Genomic DNA, 24,738 nt, shown 5'->3' with positions numbered 1-24,738 from the left:
ATAGTACACAAATATAAAATATTTGTGACTTCGTTCATATGGAATTTTTTCTCCCCAAAATTAAGGCCCTAAACGAATTTTCTCAAAGTCGTGACCTATCTAGATTGTTCTTCACTTCGGAAAATGATAGTTTGCCCATTTTCAGTAAAAATTATTGTGCAGTTTTCGAAAAAAATTGTAGATAAATTAACATGAAGGAGTATACAGTTATTGTTCGTTTAATTATAAAAAAAAAAGTATGTGGTTGGTTTGAAGTAGTGTTAGAACTTTAGGAAATATCGAAAATAATCAAAATCAGGTGCAATATCTGCACTAACCGACCACTTTATTTCACTATACTCATTTTAGTGTTTAGGTCTAAATTTTGTTAGATAGCTTTTGGATTTATTTGACTTTAAAAAGCAACCCACCAATTCAAGAAGCAAAAGAGAGGCAGCATAATGAATTAATAAAATAGTTGAATTAAGAAATTTTATTCTGAAAATTTACTTAGCATAAAATCTACTAACCAGGCTGGCACTATAGTCGAATTGAAATTCCACTAATTCAATTCGCCATGAAGTTCTTCAGGCTCTAGTCGCTTAGAAATTTGTATAATTGTATAATACTTATTTGTTTGTCCAGTGCTGTTCGAATTAATAAATAGTTCAAATGTTGCGTTAATTGAATAAAATGATGTTATTGGTCTTGAAGCATTTTAGACTATTTTTGTACATTATCTTTATTTTGGTCCTTTTGTGTATAGTATGTTTATATTGACAAGCTTAGCTCACTTATCGATTTGACAATCATATTTCGTTTCACATATTTTATTGTTTGTTTTTCTGTTCTTCCAAACATGAGAAGTTTAGGGGACTAGATTAATGCAAGATCTTGGAGAATTACAGCAGTGGAGACAAGCAAGAGGATTATTTCGCAACAAAATAATTTTATTTTATTTTATCCAGTCGTTTCTGTGGTGCTCAATCACAGTAGCAACAATTTTATATATAGATAATAGTTATAGTATAGATAATAATATAGATAGTAAGGGCGCCCGCAGAAAATTTTCCAGGGGGGGCAGATACCAGAATAGCGGAGATAAAATAAATTCTCAAATTTGGAAAGCCTTTTTTTCCAAGGGGAGCTATTTTCCAGGGGGGTGGGGGTAAACGCCGGCCACCAGGCTGATCATGATACCTTTAGACTGATCATATTTCAAACAGTGAGTGGTACAAAAATGTGATTCTATACCGGTATAGAAAAACCAAGATTTTTACTATAAAAAAAAGAATGTTTACTATTTTACTAATTATTATCAGTTTTACTATTCAATTTAAGCCATTTATTTGTAATTTATTTAGAATTATTTGTTGATTAGATATGAATTATTTGTTGATTTATTAAAAGATCAATATTTTTAATTTACAAATTCTGGTAACTCCACTAAATTCTCCTTTGTGTTTAAGCTAAAAGTTAAGTTTCACTATTATCAAAGAAAAGCAAGCAAAATTCCTAATAGGATGAGACTTAATAGGATACAACCAATGGAATAGACACAGGATGATTAGACTTAATAAAAAAAAATTAGACCCACGTTTTTAGCTTGACAAAATATGAGCAAAAACCAAGACCAAAGTGACTCCTGGTAGGGCACGACGCTGTATATATATAAAACTTTCTTTGTTTATTAATTCCAAAATGCGGTAAGCTTTCTTAAGCTTGTCGCACTATTGCTAGGGCATAAGAATGCCCTTGAGAGTATTTACTCTACACCCTAAATCGGGTTCCAGTTTTGGTCTCGTTTAGATAGATAATGAATGACCTATATTGAGTTAATCTAAACAAGTTGATTCTAAACAAGTTTCATAGCAGTTCTTAAAGACAAAACAATAATAAGAAATTATTTTTCTTTGATTAGTTGTTATACCTCTGTTTCTCTTCCTACTCTGGTCTAAATTCCAGGGGGGGGGGGGAGCATGCCCACTCCCCCTGCGGGTGCCTATGATAGATAGACAATATAGATAGTAGTTATAGTATAAATAATAATATAGATAATAGTTATAGTATAAATAATAATATAGATAGTAGTTATAGATAATAGTTATAGTTTAGATAATAATGTAGATAGTAGTTGTAGATAATAATGTAGATAGATAGATAATAATAATATAGTATAGATAATAAATAGATAACAGTATAAGTAGTTGTTTTTAGTTTTAGATTTTATTTAATTTTAGATTTAATCTTTAATACTTAGCGTTGAAGACGCCTTGTTTTATCCAAGCCACAGTTTGTATAATTATCCAGTATGATCTTTCCCTATCTCACCCATTATAAAAACCCAGACCAAGGTGCGAGTGCTCCAGAGAACGTTTTTGCAGATAGAAACATTGGCGGCATCAGATCTTTTCATGGCTAGACAACTCGGACTGTAATCTAATCGGAAACAAGAGGAAACCCGCTTTTACGAATAATGCACTTTGTTGGAAACAATCGGAAACAAGTGGAAACCCGCTATTAATAACTGCACGAAGAAGTGGGAGGAGCTTTTTGTTCGCACCGAGAACGAAGACCAGAAATGATCTGCGATAAGCTTACTGGATAATTATATGAACTGTGATCCAAACGAAATACCCGCGTCGTTTTAGTTTGTCTTTTCCATCTACCCACCATAATCCCGCTTGTTTTCTTCATCTTGAGGTTTTTTTCTCTTTGTTTTTGTCATGGCTGGCCAGTTGGGCTTTAGATCTTTTATAGTCCATAATTGCCTGTTGGGGTCTTTAAACCCTTTGAACTTTGGATCAAATTTGGTCGAATAAACCTGTTTTGAATTTTAAGTCTAATGGCTAAGTTTGGGTTGACTTTTTGGTGATAAGGTTCGGCTCCTATCAACCCATTACTGAATAAAAGATTGAGACAGATTTCAAATTCGATATTCAAGATTCTGCCGAAAATATGAAGCTCAGAAGCTGGTTAGGAACAAAAATATATCGTGGACAAAAAGCATTATGATTAAAAATTCCTCGTTCCTAGATAACGAGAATTGGAGTTCATAATAATTCAATAATACAACCTGACGTAAGAAGAAACAATAAATGTTCCATATTTCAATAACGAATTTAACTGGTAATATTCTCAAAAATATTTTTAAAGACTCTTGGTAGAGTATTTATCAGGGAGTGCCGATGGGGAAGGAAGGAGTGCTTTGTGCAAAGGGTTTTATTTTTACGACGCTGAAGGGGCTTAATTCGAGATTTAAAAGTATTTACATAACTAATGGGACAATAATTAAAGTAAGAAGGAATTAGAAAATAATTCAGTGATTTAAGGGCAGGAAAAGGGAGGTAAATTTTTAGGTACCACAATAACCCTACATTCCCTTCTTTGCATCCACAAATATTTAAGCTTGTATTTCGTCACAGTCTATTGCATCATTTAGAAATTGTAGCACAACCAGTATAGAATGCTCGGTAGAGTGCCCAGGCCTGAATCCGGACTGATGTATTTTGAAGAATCTAGAATAATTCATCATTCTATCGTAGATGTCACGCTCCATAATTTTCAAAAAAAAACAAAACAGAGAGACTAGAGATAGAGTGGTAGTTCGATAGCTGCTTGAAGTCGCTACTTTCGTGAGGGGTTATAACCTTCACCGAATTGAAAACAGCGGGAAAGATTGCATCCTTTAAGCAAGAACTGATGACATGTGCGATAATGTTGACATAAGAATCGACCGTCTTCTTAATCAGGTAACTTGAAGACTCAACTGAACCTTTGGAGTGACTGTTTTCATAACTTGCATATTCTTCAGGAGTTCGTCTTCAACAATGTAGTTATTTTTTGTAATCTTCTGTAATGATAGTTGATCGGTCGTAAGCTTCCTCTACAGTTGTTTCTCCAATACATAAAAAAATTGTTGAGTGTGTTGGCTACTTCTTGTTACGATGTTGAAAGTGTTTCAGCTGGCTTCATCATGGTCTCAGGAAACATGTTGAAGTTTTGTTTATTCAGGCATTCAATTATTAGATATCCTTTTTATCTTCTTTGGTGATCCTTCTGCTTCTTGAAACTGTTTATGGTAATATGTCTGTTTAGCTTTCCCGAGCAGGGATGTCAGTGTTCTTATGGCTTTTGTATTCGGTACTTAATACATCAGGATTATCAATATATTCACAGAATAGCACATTTCTGTGCTCAATATTGGTACATAATCCTTGTGTGATCCATGGATTTTCGGTGTCGCTTGCCTACCAGAGCGAAATTTCGAAAAACGGCTGGCAGAGTATAGATCAGACCAGAATTTCTTAACAAATAGAGTAGCCATTGCGTACAAGTCCATTTCTTCATAAATTAATTAAAAAAAAAAACTTCCGAAAGACGTTTTTCAAAAAAAGTAAAGGCCATCTTAAATTAATTTATGATTTATTATTATTAATTAATAAATGAATTATTAATAAATTATATATATCATTATATCATATAGATATAATGATATATATCATTATAGATATATATCATATATGAATTATATTAATGATATATATCATTAACAAATATATTAACAGATATATTATTGAATTGAAGTTATCAAGTATTTTGCAGGTTGCATCAAGAAATGGCTAATTGTAGACAAAGAAAAGCCAAGACAGATAGTCCAATTAATTGAGAGGCAAATGTTTAAATGGCCGGGGCACGGGTAAATGCCGGGAGATCATAATTAATTCATTAATTATGATTTGTCTGAATAATCGATTTGAATGAATAATCGATTTGTATCATTAGATACAAATACCTGTTAAAATTCAAACTCAAAACGACCAAAAATTACTATCAAAGAATAAATGAAACCCAAAATGAACAGAAATTAAATAAACAATCATAGTAAGAAACAGGGGTGGATCCAGAATTTTTTTAGGGGGGGCAAAATAGGTTGATCCGATAAACTTGCGATAGGAGCAAGTTTAATTAACGCAAACTTGCGTTAATTAAGTAAATTACACTACTTGAGACTACGTTGGGGGGGGGGGGGGGTCCCCCTCGTCCCTCCCTTGGATCCGCCACTGGTAAAAACATACAACAAGTAATAATTTAAATGAATAAATAAATCTTGAAGCGAGTAATGCTTAAATTGAATTTGCAAATTAAGCTTAAACCGAAAAAAAATGTATAACTTAAGCTTAAACCGAAAGAAGTATAAATGAAACCCAAAACGAACAGAAATTAAATAAACAATCAATGCAAACAAACATACAATTGATACTAATGTAAATTAGCAAATCAAAAAGGGCGTGGGGGGGGGCTAGTTGTCCTCCGATCACTTTTGACTCTTGCAAAGGGCACTAGAACTCTCGATTTCCAATCGAATGAACCTCCTCCGAAGTTTATGCGATGATCCCTTCCATATGAAGTGCCTCTGGGAAAAAAATAAATAAATAATAAAACATTGGAGCCGTATGGCCTTTACTAAAGGCAACTCAGGTTTTTCTTATAGATTTTTCATCATATATTCGTAGTTTATTTCTCATGGCCTATCAAAAATTTACCAAATGGGATAAAGCGATCGGATTCATCAGTTAAGACGATGTAACTCGAACACAGGCTAAAATTCGTAAATATGTTGTCTATAACTGAAGCAGACTGTTCACTTATACATGTTGGTATTTTAACTCTTGGGACCAAACCCACAGAAAAACAAGTAGTTAGTAATTCTACAGGCTGAGATCTTGAGACTTCAGACTCCGAATTCACCGGTCCTAAATCTATATTGAAAACTCCAATAAAAACTATTTTCTGATTCTTAAATTTCAGCCTCAGTATAAGATCATTCAACTTAGAAATAAAAGTCGGGGCACTTGATCCTGGAGGCCGATAAAACAGGTATAGCAGTAGGTTCTCTTTACCAGGCATAATTTCAACAATCAAGAAGTCAAACCCCATCTCTTGATGTAAATCATTTAAGTCAATGATTTCACGAAGATGCAGATTCTGACTAACTAACAGAGGAAGTTCACCTTCCATACGGGTAGGCCTATTTCTAATAACGAGTCTATAGTCCTAGAATTCCAGCACTATTGCTAGGAAAGAATGTGGAAAGAAAATCAAAACTACTAAGCACTCCACGACAACTCCAAAACGTGATTTAGGATGATTTTTACTGATTAAATGGAAGGATTTAGCTATTATTCATATATTTAATAGGAGGAAGAGACTGTATAAAAAGATCAGAATATTCATCACGAGTTGGTCCCATAGATTCAAGTAAATCCTTTAGGTCAATTTGTTTTTTTATCGAAATCCTGTAGCCACTCAGATGTTTTCTTATTTTATACTTATCATCAAAATATAAATAAAGCGTACCAAAATCGATCTGCGGAAATAAAAAACGAGCAGAACGAGAACTTTTTTTGCAAAACTAAAACTGGAAAGAATAGAAAAAAAAATATTAAAACAGTCACATAGAATAGCCAAAAAAAAAAAAAAAAAAAAAAACACTATACGGCGAAATTCATTTAAAACAATTTTTTTCACTCGCGGAAGATGAATGTAAATTCAAATCATTGTCGCAACTCATTCATTAATACAAGACCAAAAGTCACTAGACGCTAGACCACAAAGATGAAGAAGATCATTTGATTTCCAGCTATATGTCCCTAACTTTTTGATGGTTCCAAGAAGGCGTTATTTCACCTTTCGTTTTCATCTCGTGTGACTTAATTAAGAGTTCACTTCTTCACAAATTAAATTCAGGTGCCAAGTTTGTACAAATAACTATACTGTTCGCTTTTAATTTACCAACGTTCAAAACTACAACTAGAATCTCATTTTTGGACCCTAATGAAAGAAGAACTGGCTTCACCTAATTTTGCTTACTTTTACGTTGTCGGTGGTCAGAAATATTTGCCGAGCGAGAAGCAAAATGATAGCACTTAGATATCATTACTGGCTTAGAAATTCCTAGCTTATTCCTCAAAAGGTTTTTACGATTAGCTTCTGGTGTTTCACCAGGTTTTTCATCCGGCAAACCATGAATCAGCAAGCTAAGCTTTTTCTTTTCTTCCAAAGCCAGCAGTCGTTTTTCTATAGCTTCAGAATTAAGCTTCTGTTCTTGTAGTGTAGATTCAAGATCACCTATATGTGAATCAGACTTCATTGCGTCACTTTCTAATGACACAGCTTCCGGCGAAAGTAAGCCTAATTTATTAGAAAACTCAGCCTGAGATGCAATGATCTTACCCAACTATATATCAACTATCTTAACGAATTTGTCAAATGAAAACTGACTGACGTGTGATATATTTAAATACTGCAAAATCTGTGAAAAATCTTCAGTTCATTACAAAATATATCCGTGAATAAAAAATGGTACTTACTTTCAGTTAGGGCATGCCCCCGATTGATATGCTATAAAAATTATAATATATTTAATATGCTCAATAAAAATGTTTTACAAATTTGATATAACAATTTTCCTATTTTAGATTTAGTAATAAAGTCTATATATTATCAGATTTTATTTTCTTTGATAATACAGATTTCTGTAAGATTTCTGTTAGTTATTTTTAGGTGAGAGTAGTTAGTGAGGAAGGATTTAAAGGTAATTGGACTTCATAGGAGGATGTAAAAAGGGATGTTTTGAATAGGTTGGGATGAAGGAGGAGCAGGGGCGCCATTTGGAGGAGGGGCATTGCCCACCCTAATTTTTCTGGGGGGCCCAAGCTTCCTCCTAAAAAGACCTTTTTTCTCTTTTACAAAATATACAGGAACAAAATTACAATTAGCAATTAGTCAAAATTTTGAAACTGCTACATTTATATGTAGATTAACTTAGATAATAGTGAGATTAATAGTGCAACTGGGTCGTGCAAGGGTTGAAGTGACAGATCAGTTTCTGATTTTATTGATTCAACATCTTTCTTATGTGCTATCATGAGCAGTGTTTCCACTTCTACTTATTTTGGTACTAGAATACTTATTTTTGGACTCTTCTACTTCCAAATGTTAAATCTACTTATCTACTTACTTTCTACTTATTTTTGGAGGCTTAAGTTTTCGTGCCGGCCAAGTATTTTGGTTTTGATTCCGTTGAATTGTAACCCTATAATGTCTTATAGAATGGAAGGGTGCAATTGTTTTTGGAAGCGGCATCTTTGTCGGGAGCGGATCTTTGTCGGGAGCGGCAAAAAGGAAATTCGGGAAATTATAAAGATCAGTTTAAATCAATGAATTTGTTTAAAACCGTAAGACCATCCATATATAACCCATGTATTATTCGCCCAGTTCGCCAGTTTACTGTCTAATATCAGCAGCTGAAGAGCCATTGAGAATTAATGAGTTTGTCAGGAGCTCAAAAGCGTAAATTGGCAGCATTGAAGAAGGAGAAAGAAGCAGAAAAGCAAGTTTCTCTGAACAAATGGATTAAGAAGCAAAAGCCAAGTGAACCGGCTTGGCAAGTAAGTAACCTACAGTATTTGTGTTTTATTAAGTCGTTTCTTTTTTTTCGCGATCTGGTGGACCTAAGTTACTATTCTGAGCCGCGCTGGATAGTTTATATGGTGTTAAGGGGATGCGGTACTTTAGATGTTCACCCTATCTCGCCCATTATAGACTTTTTTTTAGTTTGTCTGGCCAAACTATTTAGAATCGATTGGGTAGTCTTGCCCTGGCTTGTAGAGCTTGGATAAGAGATTCGAATAATCGACACAAAACTAAAAGCCGACATTTACTTTCCCGGAAATCATAGAACAACCATATAACTTCTCGTGGCTTGTCCCGGAGGTAGAGATTTTCAGATTTAATGAAACATATATCATCGGAAAGCCTATTTTTTATTTTTTCTATTAATCGGAGTAAATTTTCTTCTTAAAGTTCAGGAAAGGACAGTCCCTCAAAATATTCCAGCATACCTGCTAGGAAAACGCCGAAAATCACCTCAAAGGAATTATCAGTTGACCAGCTTGGTCCCTTTGGGAACTCCCTATGGCGCTAAAAAAAGCTAATTCTTTTTTACTGTTGTAAAAAAGCTAATTCAGAAGTTAGGTAGTCTCTTTTACTTTCTAGTTTTCTTATAAGATCTTTCCTTTTTTTCTGTCATTTAATTCTTCTTTAATAAAAGAAAAATTATAGCCCGTCAACCAATGCAGTATAGTTATCTTCAAAATTAACTAGCCTTTTACTGAAAAATAACAAATACAAAATAGTACTGGATTTGCAGTAGACCTGGTTTCCAATAAATTAAATACAAAAAAACAAGTTTTTTAAACTGAAAGTAAGGAGTGACATTAAAACTTAAAAGGAACAGAAATTATTCCGTATATGAAAGGGGCTGTCCCCTCCTCAACGCTTCGCTCTTTACGCTAAAGTTTTTTTTTATTGTTTTAAAAAATAAAGTTTTGAGACAGAGTCAACTTTTAGCCCTCCCCCCGGGGACTTCGGGGGATTAAGTCATCCTAAAAGGTATAGTTATCATATTTTCGACCATGCTGAACAAAATGGCTATCTTAAAATTTTGATCGGGTGACTTTGGGAAAAAAATTAGCGTGGGAGGGGGCCTAGTTGCCCTCCGTTTTTTCGGTCACTTAAAATGAGAACTAGAACTTTTAATTTCCGTTCCAATGAGCCCTCCCGCGATATTCTAGGACCACTGGGTCGATACGATCACCCCTGGGAAAAAAAACAAACAAATAAACACGCATCCGTGATCTTTCTTCTGACAAAAAATGCAAAATTCCACATTTTTATAGATAAGAGCTTGAAACCTCTACAGTAGGGTTCTTTGATACGATGAATATGATGGTGTGATTTTCATTAAGGTTCTATAACTTTTAGGGGGTCTTTCCCCCTTTTTTTGAAAATCAGCCAAATTTTCTCAGGCGGGTAACTTTCGATGGGTAGCACTAAACTTGATGAGAGTTATATATTTGAAATCAGCATTGAAATCTGATTCTTTTGATGTATCTATTGGTATCAAAAACCCATTTTCTAGAGTTTCGGTTACCATTGAGCCGGGTCGCTCTTTACTTACAGTTCGTTACCACGAACTCTACAGTAGGGTTCTCTGATACGCTGAATATGATGGTGGGATTTTCATTAAGGTTCTATAACTTTTAGCGGATCTTTCGCCCTTTTTTTGAAAATCAGCCAAATTTTCTCAGACGCGTAACTTTTGATGGGTAGCACTAAACTTGATGAAAATTATATATTTGAAATCAGCATTGAAATCTGATTCTTTTGATGTATCTATTGGTATCAAAAACCCGTTTTCTAGAGTTTCGGTTACCATTGAGCCGGGTCGCTCCTTACTTACAGTTCGTTACCACGTACTGTTTGATTAGGATTACCTCTATGTTGTTTTGTTTTGTTCTTTTTTCTTCTGCAAAGCACTGTTAATTTTATGGATAACAATACTACATGGGTTGAGGGGCATAAGCCAAAGATTGTCGTTTTTTTTCTTTTGTTTCTTTTTTTTTTTTTTTTTGTACCACACAGTTTGGCAGTGCTGTTAATTTTATGGATAATAATGCTACATGGGTTGAGGGGCATAAGCCAAAGATTTTCGTATTTTTTCTTTTTTTTATTGATGGAACCACACAGTTTGGCAGTACTTATAGCATTCGATTTGCAACAATGCCGACTGGTGATATGAAGCCGCATTCGATTTGCTATCAGTAGTTCTTCAGGCTAAATGGGAGAACGTCGCAGAAAAAATGCAAATAAGCCCACAACGGAGAAGGACGTAACTGAAACTACAGCAAATCGAACGCGCCTTTAGCGTATTTGCGATCTGTCATGACACCCGAATCATTCATTCAAGGACTACTGTAAAGGCTTTTAGCGATTTGGGTTGCTATTGCATTAAGTCCAAAATTTCTATTATTGTCTTTACGGGTAGATAAGGATCAACGCATGTATAATCATCTGAAACACCCTCTTTGGCTTTGCTGAAATTTCTTTTTTTTTCCGAAGTTCGATATACTTTAGTAAACTGTCACACCATGGAGGAGTTCTAGCACTATTTTTCCCGAACTGCCGTGCCTAAAACGTAAACTGCTACGCAGTTTGGACTTAACATACTAAAAAAAAAAGAAACTGTTTAAATGTTGAAAATGAGTTCAATAGTGCTTCAAAGTACAAGAGTAGCTTTTAACCTTTGGGTATATCTTTCAGGTGCCTGACTCAGCACCCGAACAATCCATTCCCATCGCTTTGGGTCCTTCGAAGGACGTGGTGGTCGGTCAGATCGAGCTAGTAGAAAACAAGACGACTCAAAGAGACACTGCGCCTGTCACTGCTCAAGAGGCACAATCTGGACAAGATACGACTCGAGATGAAGAGCACCATCGTTCAAGGTTTCCTACTGATATTTCTTTATCCTCCCACGACCATCCATGTCAACCACAGCTGCTACGGTACCCTGCACAGGTTTCAGCAAACAGCAAGCTAAGACGGTAATTTAATATTCTGTATTAGGGAAAGCATCCTTGGCTTGAGTACTCAGTTAAGGAAAATTCGGTTTTCTGTTTCTGCTGGACACACTTTGGCGGCACGTCAACCCTTCGCGGACAGAGATACGGAGCGAGGCCTTTCATTGAGACTGGCTTTAGAAGATGGAAGGACATCTCAAGCGTTCTAGAAGAGCATGCGAAAAGTGACTGCCATAGGGACAGTGCAGTTTCGTGGACGAAGTGCAAAGCTATACATGCCAAGGAGATGCAACCCATCGTATCTGTTTTTTCAACGGAAAGGATTAAGGAGATGAATGAAAACAGGGAACACGTAAAGGCTTTACTGAAAGTAAAGGCCCTACTGGGGCGACTGGGTACAGCCTTTCGCGGCCGCGATGAGACTTAATCTTCGGCAAACAAAGGACATTTCGTCAAAATTTGCAATCTTCTCGCCGAGTATTCTTCCACGCTTTTCAACAAGCTACAAAGACGATACGACCATTATACGTCCCACGAATACCAGAACGATCTAATTTCAGTTATCGGATCTAGGCTTTGGTCTACAATAGTGCAAGAAGTTAAGCGTGCCAAATACTTTGCTGTTATTGTCGACGAGACAAAAGATAATTTGAAGAAAGAACAGTTCGCCATTTTTCTGAGGTACTTCGACGAGGGAAAAGTACGAGAAAGACCAATAGGATGCTACCATATGAAAAGCCTGGGTGCTGAGAGTTTAGCCAGCTTAATTCACGACACAGTGGCGAAACTTGCTCTCGACTGGAACTATTGTGTTTCACATTGCTACGACGGAGCAAGCGTGATGAGCGAGCCCTTCTCTGGTGTTTAAGCGCGACTGAGAGCGAAAGCGCCACAAGCAATATACATTCATTGCCATGCGCATAGACTAAATTTGGTCATTGCAAACTGCGTTGAAGGTGTTGGGACTTTTGGCTAATTTTTTTTGTTAGTCCAAAATCTGTACACGTTTATTTCCAACAGCAACACCAGACATCAGCTTTTTGTCGAGTCCCAAAAGGCTACTCAACTGCCAGTCCTGGAATTAGAAAGGAGTGCTGCGACAAGATAGTCATACTGGTATCGATAAATATCGAAGATAAGACTCCGATATGAATGTGTTCTGGCTGTATTGTCTGCAGTCAACGAGGGAGCTGATAGTGAAGCTCAAGCAGAAGCAGCTGGGCTCCAGAGAAAAATGGAATCTTTAAAAGTTATATTCCAGTTGCTCTATATGGAAGCAATTCTGAGGACGACAAACTCCCTTTCTGAGCAGCTTCAGGCAGTTGATCTGGTAATATCTAGGTCCCGCACCTTGATTCAAGCAACAAGGAAGGAAACAGCTGAACTGCGCCGTGACACTACATTTGCATCGCTTTTGGAGAAGGCAAAAGAGTTTGCTGAAGGTCTTGAAATTGAAGTATCTGACGTGAATGGACCCGCGACCGGATCCTCCTCTGTGGGTCAGAAGGGACGACCTAGAAGAAGACCAATCTAAAATTACCAATCTAAAATTAAAATCACCAATCTAAAATTACCAAACACCTGAAAGAATTCATGACCACTTCGATGTTAGGAAAAAACTTAGTTGAATCCGACAATAGAGCTCCAACTCTAGCGGAAGAACCAAAAAGAGAATATCTGGAGACTGTAGATCGTCTAATTGCTGAATTCGACTGACGGTTTACAGATAACCTTCCAGTGCTCAGTACACTCGAAGCTCTGGACCCCAGCTCTACCCAGTTCATGGATGCAGGGCTCCTCAAGTAATTCTCTGAACTTTATTCTGAAATGGACATTGACCAGATTCTTCTTAAGGCCCAAGCCGGTATTGCCAAGCGGTTTTTGCTCGAGGAGGAGGCAAAGCCGAAGAACTTCATGGACGTCATCGATAATATCGAGACACTTCCAGTGGCCTATTCAGAAATTATCAAAGTTCTTCATATTGCTACCACACTTCTTGTCACGACAGCCAGCAATGTACGCTTGTTTTCTGGGCTGGAAATAGTGAAGAACTATCTGCGCTCGACCACAGGACACGATCGTCTTAGTCACCTGCTTTTGATCTTTGCAGAGAAGGATTTAGTTAAAAACTTGGATTTCGACCAGCTTGTTGACGACTTTGCGGAGATGAAACCACGATGGTTCCCCTTGTTGCCTTGAGTGTTCACTGATCTGTTTCAAAATTTTTTTGTATTTTTTTATTTTGTAAATATACTTGATCGAACAAAGTTTTGTATCGTCATAGCTGGAGCGTGACTCCGATTTGGACTAAAGTTTTTACTCTAAGCAGCAAGTTGAAGAATTCGGCTACAGAATATACTTTAGTCAGAGCGTGAGTTTCTACAGAGGTTCGGCTTTCGTCAAGTTACTGATTCGGAAAAGTGGAACATTCCCAAACAGCTGTTTTTTTAACATCGCACATACCGTTTCCGCTTTCTTCAGATATCTGGCCTTTTCCGAACCTATGGCATAAGAGCGAAAGAAGGAAAGGCAAAGCAATTGAGACAATTGCCTTAATTTTTACGGTAACGCCCACGGAAGGCAGTTTTTTTCGGATAAAGCTAAAGGCAATTTTTTTTTTATACAAGCCTGCTTCGGGGCCCATGTCGATTGCCTGCCCACCCTGAGGTTTGGCTGAAATGGCGCCTCTGAGGAGGAGCCTACACAGCTGTGTAGACCTCATACAGCTTGGTTCTGCAGTAAGTAGTTCCGTTTTTTTTATTTGAATTGTTAATTCTGTTTAGTCCCTTACATGGTGTAGCCTCTGGGCATTGTCATTCTTTATACATTTTTTGGATAAATGATCTTCTTCTTCTTCTATTTAACAGCAGGCGGGCTTTTCAGTATAACTATTTAGCCCTTTTCCTTTTGCTTCACTCTGAGGGCTACAGAGCTACTGGCTTGATTGCCTCATATTTATTAGATATATTCAGATATCTTTCAGCAGATCTTTCGGATCTAGGAGTTCAAATATAAGATGATAGATGTCGATTTCTATGCTCTGTGTGCAGGTATAGTTGGCTAGGCTCTTGGCTGATAGTGGGATTTTGTGGTGTTTGAAGTATTTTAACAGTTTACAAAGCAAGGTATGTTGTGCAGACGTCAGCATATTACATTCAAATAGGCAATGGTCAATTGTTTCATTATTCATATTACAATGCCTGCAAAGGGGGGACAGGGGAATTGAACCACTTGAATTAGAAAGCTTATATGAGAATGCAAGGAAATTTAGTCCATTTGTTCCAGAACGAATTCTATGATAAATTTTAGAAAGATACTTATTGGGAAAGGGGGAAAGGATAGGATTAATCTTATTAAAATTAATATCTGATAGCCGCCATCGGTAAATATCTCTAATTGGGATTAGTCTCCCACTTGGCTGGTCAATATTTATAGCATTTTTTGCTATTTCATCAACCTGATGATTACCACTTATGCCAGAGTGGCTAGGAATGTACTGAAAGTAAGTTTTTATGCCACTTGAAGCAAGATTATCAATAATACTGAGACAATGATAAGTGTCAATGTCCAACTTATATTGAGGAGCTGAGGCCAGCAACTCAAGGCTTGATAAAGAGTCGGAATAGATGATAATATTATTCGAATTATCAATCAAAGGTTGGTTTTGCTTAAGGTGTTCTAATGCCATGATTATGGCATTTAACTCAGCAAACATTATAGATAAATTATTAAATAATCTCTCTCCCATTGCAATTTTCAGGTGAGGAAGGAAAACACAACTTGCAACCTTCTCATTCATTTTTGACCCATCAACAAATATTTGGAAGTGATTTTTATAGGTAATTGTATTAAGTTCTGCAAATTTTTTCTGGACAAAAGCAATGGGGGTTAAATCTTTATTCCATTTTGAAAATTCAGTATTTATTATGGGAAATGACCAAGTCCATGGAGGGGAATGGGGGAAACTAGGTGCAATAGACTTTGCTGGTACAGGGAACTTCTTTTGAATATTGGCATACTCATCTGCAATACCTCTATACATGGCTGGATTTCTTAACCAATTATGTAATGTGTGTGAGCTATTTGATTAAATTTTTGTAAGATGTTTTATCAAGAGAAAGCTACGTCTCTCCCTTATTGTTGTTAATCCACTCTCCATAAGCAGAAACTTGGTGCTTGTGGGTTTCCTAAGACCAAATATGAGATGTATTATATCATTTTGTGTTGTTTCAATTTTTTGCATCTGGGTCTTTGCACATGCACCATAGACAATGAGCCCATAGTCAATATGGGGTCTTATATGTGATTTATAAAAGTGGAGTAAGGTTTTCCCCTTACAACCCCAGGGTGTGGAAAGAAGTCTTTTTAGTATATTTGCTTTTCTATAACATTTTTTTATTGTGTTGAAATGTGGAGGTGGAAATTAAGTTTTTGGTCAAGCATGAGACCTAGGTAATTAATATTATTATCTTCTGGAATAGTTGTTTTATTTAGAGTTAGTTTTGCATTAACATGGTTTCTCTTCCTGTGAAATTGGATTATTTTTGACTTGGTGGGTGCAATGGGTAAATCTGAATGTTGAGAGAATTTTTCAAATTGGAAAAGGGACTTTTGCAGATTTGACTGTGATATCTCAAAGGTGTTGCCAGATGACCATAGCACCAGATCATCAGCATATTGTAGATTCGTGTGGGGTAGGTTCATGTCCCAGAGATATAGGGTAAAAAGGAGGCAACTGAGGACTGCTCCCTGAGGTAGGCCTTTGGATATTGTCTTTCGGGGTGAAGAGGCTGAACCAACACAAACAATGAAACTTCGCACTTCTATGAAGGATTTAATAAAAGATACTAGCTTAGGAGGTACGCCAAGGTTTGCAAGTTTATTCAAAAGGATTTGGTGGTTCACATTGTCATAAGCTCCTTCAAAATCTAGGAAAGCTGCCACTAGGATATTATTTTTTGAGAAAGATTCATTTATTGCATTTGTTAGCAAAATGAAAGCATCTGTTGAGGAGTGGTATTTCCTGAATCCAGTTTGAGTGTGTGGGATCATGTTATTTTTCTCAACAAACCAGAGGAGTCTGTGATAAATCATTTTCTCCATTATTTTCCCTATCACAGGTGTAATCATTATGGGCCTATAAGACTCAGGGTTATCTTTTGGTTTATTTTTCTTTAGGATTGGTAGGAGGGACGAACATTTCCAAATATTGGGGAACATAGAAGATGCCCAAGCGTGATTATAACAATTTAGCAGTTCTTGTTTGTATGAAGGTGTGAGATTCTTTATCCATTTAGGGTGTATATTGTCATAGCTACTGCTAGTCTTGGACCTAATATGATGTATTGCATTATTCAATTCCTGGATTGAAAATGGATTAGTTATGTACTCGGATCTAGGGCGTGGTTGGTAACAAGGGTTCATAGGAATTTTGGACAGTTTGCTGTGACTATTTGATGTTATCTTATTAACGGAAAGAATTGCAAATAGGTTAGCCTTTTCATTATCATTGTCATAATGGGTATTATTATGTATAAGCTCAGACAGGAGTGGGTTGGGTGAAGTCTTTTTCCCACATATGCGGCTTATGACTTTATGTATAATTGGCTCATTTGTTTCTCTGGTGAGATTATTTGCAAAATTATTCCAGTATTTATATTTAGCATCTATTATAGTCGTTATTAGATTAGATTCTGCTTGTAATTTTTTTTAAATATGTTGTAGGTGTTGGTTTTTTTTTATGAATTCTGTCCTAGCTGCCTTTTTTATCCTCCATTTATTTAGGCACTCATTTGTCCACCATGATTTAGGAATTTGTTTAGGGAATGTTTTCTTAGGTGTTGTCCTGGGGATAGCATGATTAGCTGTATTTATTAGTAAAAAAAGTCAATGCTTCAGCATGTGTGTCAACTGTTGTCTTAGAAATGCATGAACTTTGGGTGAAACTTGTAATTTCATCATTTAGCTTATTTTGGAAAATAGACCAATTTGCTTTAGTGTTGATATATTTGGATGTATGAGATACAGTTTCAGCAGGTTCATTTAGGGAGAAAACTATAGCAAAATGGTCTGTACAAAGACTATCAATTTTATTTATGTAAATTTTGTTCAAAAAATTTAAAGACACAATTTGTAGGTCAATTGTGGAGAACTTTTGGGGTTGAAATAAGTATTCAGGTTTGGAGGGGTAGCAACAACTAATTCATTATTATTTGAAGTCATATGCTCAATAAATTTACCAGCTTTATTTGCTGGTTTATTCCCCCACAAAAGGCTGTGGGCATTGAAATCTCCACAAATAATGATATTTTTTAACATATTAGAATTATTTATATAATTAAAGAAATCCTTGGCATCTGTAGTTTGGCCATTAGGGTTATAAAAGCTTATTATGTAGGTTTTTAAATTATTCAGCCAAACACTTATACCAATTACATCAACATCATTTTCAAAATCTGGAAAATTGATGCCACAAAATTTTATATTATTATTAACTAATAAAGCTACACCACCTCCTTTTCTCTCTGAAGATCTATCCTTTCTCAGGATAGTATATCCAAGAGACTTAGTTTGTTGATTTTTGGTTAAATGAGTTTCTTGGAGGCAAGCAATATTAATTGAATTATTATTCATAAATGATGTTAGTTCATTTAGCTTATTTTCTGTGAGTGATCTTACATTCCATTGGAGTATTGATAAATGTTGTGTTGTTGATTTATTCTTCATATGGATGTGTATCAATGTTCAGCTTTGTTAACAGTAAAGCAAGTTCTTTTTTTGCTTGAATGAGCATATCATCTGGGATGTAAATTTTTGCCAATTCTGCAATAATTTTTGTTTTCTGTAGTTGATGTATGTTCATGGCCTGAACTGCATTACAGTTTAGGATGAATAAGCATATATTTGGGGATTGCATTTTTGGTAGTGCATCCTGTTTGTTGGTTAAAGGATTGATTCCAGGTAGTGTTTCTGGTTTGTTTCTTCTTGGGAGGGAGGGCCAGGCTGGCCTCATCTCACCGGACAAGGAGGCTTGTTGGCTTGGTGATTGCTTCTGATAGGGATTTGAGCTAGGGGGCTTAGCAGATGGTGTTGTATAGGGGGTGCTTGATGCATTGGGGGCATTTGACTTGGGGGTTTTGGTTGGTTTCATTACAGGCTTTATTTGGTATTGTTGGGCAGCATTTGCTTCCATTGCTGCAAAGGGGTATGGGATTGCCTTCTCTGTTGATATTTGGAGGGTTAGAGCTCTTTTTTTGTATGCAGGGCATAATGATTTATTTGTAGATTCATGTGGGCCTTTGCAATTGATGCATTTAGGCTGAGTGTTGTTGCAAGTTGTCAGCTCTTTAGGATGGAAAAATTTACAATTACTACACTCTTGGAGAATTTCATTGCATTTGTTTGTTGTGTGTCCCAGTTTGAAACACTTCTGACACTGAATAGGCTTAGGTTTGTATTCCTTGTGTGGTTTGATTTGCCCAAATAGGAATAATTTTTCTGGGATATCAATTTTATCCTTCAGTGTGAATAAGAAGGATCTACTAGTTTTTAGGCCATTAGAGTTGGGTTTTCCAAGTTGGGTAACATCCTCAACTGGGATTGTGTTTCCAGCCCTATCTGAAAGGCCTTCTTTTAACTCCTGAGTAGATATCTCTGGGGGAACATTATAAACTACTATTTTTGTTGGTGATTGTTTTGGGTTCCAATTAGATGCATTAATTGAGGTATTCAGAAGGGATTTAAGGTTAATTATTGTATCTGCTGATTTCTGATCTTCTACAGCTATTAGCAGAGATCCATCACGGTTAATGTTAAGAGAAAACATTGATTTTAGCAATTTAAAAATTGCAACTCTTATTGCAGTTATAATTTTTATTTCAAAGGGGGTAGTGTGAGTAATTTTAAGGTAAATTCCTAAGTTTTTGGAGGGAGGATCTTGGGCAGGGAGAGGGGAAATGCTTTTAATTGGGGAGATTTTTTTCCTTTTTTAGAGCTTCTAGAGAGGACCTCTTGAAACCCATTATCATCATTTATGGTTACATTAGCCCCTACACTTATCATTGTCCTATTCTCCGAATTGGAGCTATCATTTGAACTTTGAGAAAGTGTGCTTGACCAGCCAAGATGGGTATCTTTTACTATGGCACATTCACTGGAATTTGATTTGGGATCTGGGGGGACATTTTTTTGGAGGACTTCTAAACATTGCCTATTGGAAAAAGCTTTAAACAGAGAAAAACAAAACTAAAGCAAGAAGGGAAAATGGAATGATATCAAACCGTCTGCACTATACTATGAGGAGGAGAACACCACAGTATAGCCCTGAGGATGTCTTGAGCAGAATTGGTTTGGTATAACTGCTGATTAGAAGCGATAATAATTCACAAGAAAATTTGTTTTAATTTTCTTATAGAGTTGCTGTTGTTTTTGTCATCATAAAATTGTCATCAATAAATGTTTATTGTTCGTCTGTAGAGAACATGGATGGAAGGTCAAAGAATGAGAAAAAAGGATAAAAATTACTGCTGACTTGTTTTCTTCTTCTTCTATTTAACAGCAGGCGGGCTTTTCAGTAAAACTATTTAGCCCTTTTCCTTCTGCTTCACTCTGTGGGCTACAGAGCTACTGGCTTGATTGCCTCATATTTATTAGATATATTCAGATATCTTTCAGCAGATCTTTCGACTCTAGGAGTTCAAATATAAGATGATAGATGTCGATTTCTATGCTCTGTGTGCAGGTATAGTTGGCTAGGCTCTTGACTGATAGTGGGATTTTGTGGTGTTTGAAGTATTTTAACAGTTTAGAAAGCAAGGTATGTTGTGCAGACGTCAGCATATTACATTCAAATAGGCAATGGTCAATTGTGTCATTATTCATATTACAATGCCTGCAAAGAGGGGAAAGGGGAATTGAACCACTTGAATTAGAAATCTTATATGAGAATGCAAGGAAATTTAGTCCATTTGTTCCAGAACGAATTCTATGATAAATTTTAGAAAGATACTTATTGGGAAAGGGGGAAAGGATAAATTTTCAAGATAATGGAAGTTGTTTTTATTTCGAGACGTGAAATAGGAAAAGATTTCTTCAAGTAAATCTTTCCCAACTTCCGTGTCTCGTCGTTTCTTTATGGTTTTTATGTTCGCACGTTTTCAATTTCGCCATCCTTGGCAAATATGCATTTTATACTGAGAAAAAAAAATACCTATTTATTGACAATATATTCTGCTAAAATGTGATTTAATAATAAAAATATCCTAAAATCAAGGAATTGTTTCCTTATAAATTTTCAAGATAAGAAAGTTGTAAATACATTCTTTGAAAAATGTCAGTATTTTGTTATGAATCAAAACTAGCCTAGAGAGATTATCATAGGCTACTAATATAATCCGCCATATAATCATAATGGCTGGACTCCCAAAGAGAATAATTAAGGTTTATGATTGCTCAACATTATTTGTAACAGTGAATCAGTATCATAAGCTAGGACTATGATCATTGGCTATTTTTTACTGATAGCCTAGGCCTATGCTATTTAGGCTACTATTAAACTGATATCAAATAGGCTACTCCTTCTATAAATTCTACTACCCTAGATTCTTTAGGCTATGTTAAAAACAGGAGCTCATTCAACAGAACTTCTGAAAAATTTTGGAAACTACTTTGAAACAGTCATACTGCATAAAATAAAATAAAATTTTAAATATTAAATTATAAAATTTCAAAAAAAAATAAATAAAAAGTGCAAATAAAATTTGCAGTAAAGTTCTACCAAAACATATTTTCGAGTTAGGCCCTAGGACTAAAGTGAATACACCATTCGATGCCTTTTTTAATGCTGATTACAAATATAATAAGCAGTTCTATCGGAAATTAATTTCATCCCCCCCCCCCTATATTTGTCAACTCAGGGTTAGGTTAGGGATATATAGGGGGGGCTGAAATTCATTTCCAATAGAAATGATTATTATATTTGTAATCAGCATAAAAAAAAGGCATCAAATGGTGTATTCACTTTATTCCTAACTCAATAACACAGTTTATAGAATTAGCAGTATGATCATAGGCTACCCTATCTCACCCATTATAAAAACCTGGACCAAGGTGCAAGTGCTCCAGAGAACGTTTTTGCCAATATAAACATAAGTGTAATTATATCTTTTCATGGGTAGACAAGTCAGATTTCTCTTGGACACAAAACAAGTGGAAACTATTATAAATAATGCACTTTGTAACCATTTCTCATTGATTGACGAAAACATACTAACCTGCTAATGCAGAAATAAGTGGGAGGAGCTTTTTGTTTGCACCAAGAATGAAGACCAGAAATGATCTGTGATAAACTTACTAGATAATTCTATAAACTGTGCTCCATAATATGATTTGGTAGAACTTTACCGAATTTGCTCTTTACTGAAAAAAATATAAATGTTTTTACTTTTATAACTTTAATAAATCAAATAGGCCTAATATTAACATTTTGATTACTAAATATCAGTATATGTATATTAAACTGACAATTCATTTTTATTTTTTTCAGTAAAGTGCAAATTTTGTTCTGGCCTAAGGAAGGCATGTAAATTTCTACCAAATCATATTATTGACTTACACATAAAATGAATATACCACTCAATGCCTTTTTTTATGCTGATTACAAATATAGTAATCATTTCTATCGGAAATGAATTTCAGTCCCCCCTATATATGCCAATTCAGGGTATATATTTCTACAACCTAACCTAACCCTGAATTGGCATATATAGGGGGGGCTGAAATTCATTTCCAATAGAAATGATTATTATATTTGTAATCAGTATAAAAAAAGGCATCAAATGGTGTATTCACTTTATTCCTAACTCAATAATATGATTTGGTAGAAATTTACTGGAAGGCATAGTGGTTTTGCACCCAACTTATGTTAATTTCTGCTTGTTTTGAGTTTGACTTGGTTATTTATTCTAATTTCTGTTCAATTTGGGTTTCATTTATTTTCAATGCTGATTTGTGGTAGTTTCACTCTTGGTAGACTATTTGATTTAATCTTTGGTCATTTTTTGTTTAATGAAGTTCTTTACTTTTCTTTGAAAGACTTATTTTGTGGAAAAAGTTTTTTTATTAATTCCTGTTCATTTTATATTGACATAGTCTTTTCAGTGAAAAAGAAAATAACAGTTTAAATTTTTTCGTTTTTTTAAGACTTTATAGTTTGGCCTGCTATTTGTATGCTAGGGAAAAATTTTCAGCAATTTTTAACAACATACACCCTTTTAAAAATCTGGATGCAAATAGTACTGTTTAATTTAGCTTCATACCTCCTCTTGTTGAGCTGAAATGGAAAACTTGATACCATTTGCAAAAAAATATGTTTATTTTCTTTGATAGCTTGGATACACTTATGCTATTTCAATTTGGTTAAATTTTAAGAGCAGAAGTAGCCCCAAAAGTTTGAACATAATACTCTCAGTCATTCTTGGGATACTGCTGAGATGCCTTATTGGGAATTAGCATTAGGCTAGCACAGTGCATTTTGATTTAATCTGAAGGCAACATTTAGTTTTTAAACATAATTGGCAAATGGGAGGGTGGTAGTGGAAGGGGGATTACTACTACTCACCACAGCACCAAGCTGCCTGAGGGCAACACAGCTAGGCACACTCCTCCTCCATCCCAGTCTATTCAAAGCCTCCCTTTTTACACCCACCCACAAAGTTCCAATTTCCTTTAAATCTTTCTTTATGACATCCTCCCACCCCAGACAGGGACAACCGGCTTTTTGTTTAGCCCTAGATAGTTGGCCAAAAAGAACAATCTTCAGCAATCTGTCATCCTTCATCTATACAACGTGCCCTAGCCACCTCAACCTTTCTCTCATTATAACCCTAGAGAGCAGTACTGAACCACATTTTTTGTATAGCCTATTGTTTAAAATACAGTCAATCAGCCCAATCCTTAAGCAATTTCTCTGGAAAACATCTAGAAAATCTTCATCTACGTTTCGGAGCGTCCATGCTCCAGAGCCATATTTGACAACTATCATCCCTTTAGCTTCTTATTTTCTAGTCTTGGTTTGCATACTAATCTACCTATTCTTTCAAACTTGTCTTAACTTAGAAAAAACACCTTGAGCCTTGGCTATTCTACTTTTAACATCTTCACTGCACCCACAATCTTTTACTAATAATACTACCAAGGTAAGTGAAGCTGTCCACCTGATCTATCTTTTCATTACCCAACGTCACATTTTCATCTTCACTTATTCCTAGCCTTAGTGACTTAGTCTTCTTAACATTAATTTTCAAACCAATTCTAGCACCCTGAACTCACAAAACCTCTAAAACTTCATTCATTTTGCTCACACTTTCATCTAGGATGCTTAAATCATCAGCATAATCTAAGCCCAGGAGACTTTTTCCTCCCCATTTAGTTACCCTCTAATCACTTTTGACTATTAAAAAGGGCATCAGCCCTTTCTATTTTCAATTGAATGAGCCCTTTTTGAAGTTCCCATGACAACTCCTTTGATATGAAGTGCCCTGGTCTGAACAACAACAACAACAAAAAATAATACATTATACCCACATTGATGTTTGGATGTGTTTGGTTTTGATTGGATGTGTTTGGGGAAATGATGGGCATGGGGGGGGGGGATAGTTGCCCTCCAATCACTTTCAACTATTAAAAAGGGCACTAGCCCTCTGAATTTCAAATCAAATGAGCCTTTTTTGAAGTTTCTACAACAATGCCTTCTATGAAAACTTTATATGCCCCCAGAGCATAACTTAAAACCCTTGCCCTCAGGGTTGTGGGGGAGTTTCCTCCTCAAAAACATATTTTCTATCTGGAAATCAACTATGCTGAACAAATGGCTATCTCAAAATTTTTATTGGAAGTGTTTGGGGGAATAATGGGCAAGGGAGGGGGGGGGGGCTTGTTGCCCCCCAATCACTTTAGACTATTAAAAAGGGTACTAGCACTTTGAATTTCCAATTGAATGAGCCTGTTTTGAAGTTTCTACAACAACACCTTCTGGTTGTGGGGGCGTGTCCTCAAAAAAATATTTTCTATCTGGGAATCAACTATGCTGAACAAAATGGCTATCTCAAAATTTTGATTGGTTGTGTTCTGGGGAATGATGGGCGTTGGGGGGGGGCTAGTTGCCCTCCAATCACTTTTGACTATTAAAAAGGGCACTAGAACTCTCAATTTCTAATTGAGTTAGCCCCTTTTTAAGTTTCTACGACGACCCCTTCCATATGAAGTGTCCAGCTCTAAAGGAAAAAAATAATAAATAGTACATTGTGCCAACATCGTTCTTATATGCCCTCAGGGCATA

The 24,738-nt window shown here is 35.8% G+C and overlaps 1 protein-coding gene across 1 annotated transcript in view; it reads left to right on the top strand.

Moving 5' to 3' along the window:
* Positions 1 to 20,689: 20,689 nt before the first annotated feature.
* Positions 20,690 to 24,738, top strand: part of ben (bendless) — a 33,025-nt gene continuing 28,976 nt past the window's right edge. Inside the window, exon 1 of the mRNA XM_089094268.1 lies at positions 20,690 to 20,840. Coding sequence (XP_088950394.1) covers positions 20,811 to 20,840 — 30 coding nt within the window. The 5' untranslated portion in view covers positions 20,690 to 20,810. The remainder of the gene's footprint in view (positions 20,841 to 24,738) is intronic.

Source organism: Artemia sp. Qi Xiang Cuo, chromosome 9 (genome assembly GCF_049724085.1).
Source record: "Artemia sp. Qi Xiang Cuo chromosome 9, ASM4972408v1, whole genome shotgun sequence".
In the NCBI taxonomy this organism is placed as follows: domain Eukaryota; kingdom Metazoa; phylum Arthropoda; class Branchiopoda; order Anostraca; family Artemiidae; genus Artemia; species Artemia sp. Qi Xiang Cuo.
The sequence above is the reverse complement of the archived record's forward strand: the minus strand, read 5'-3'. Positions and strand labels throughout refer to the sequence as shown.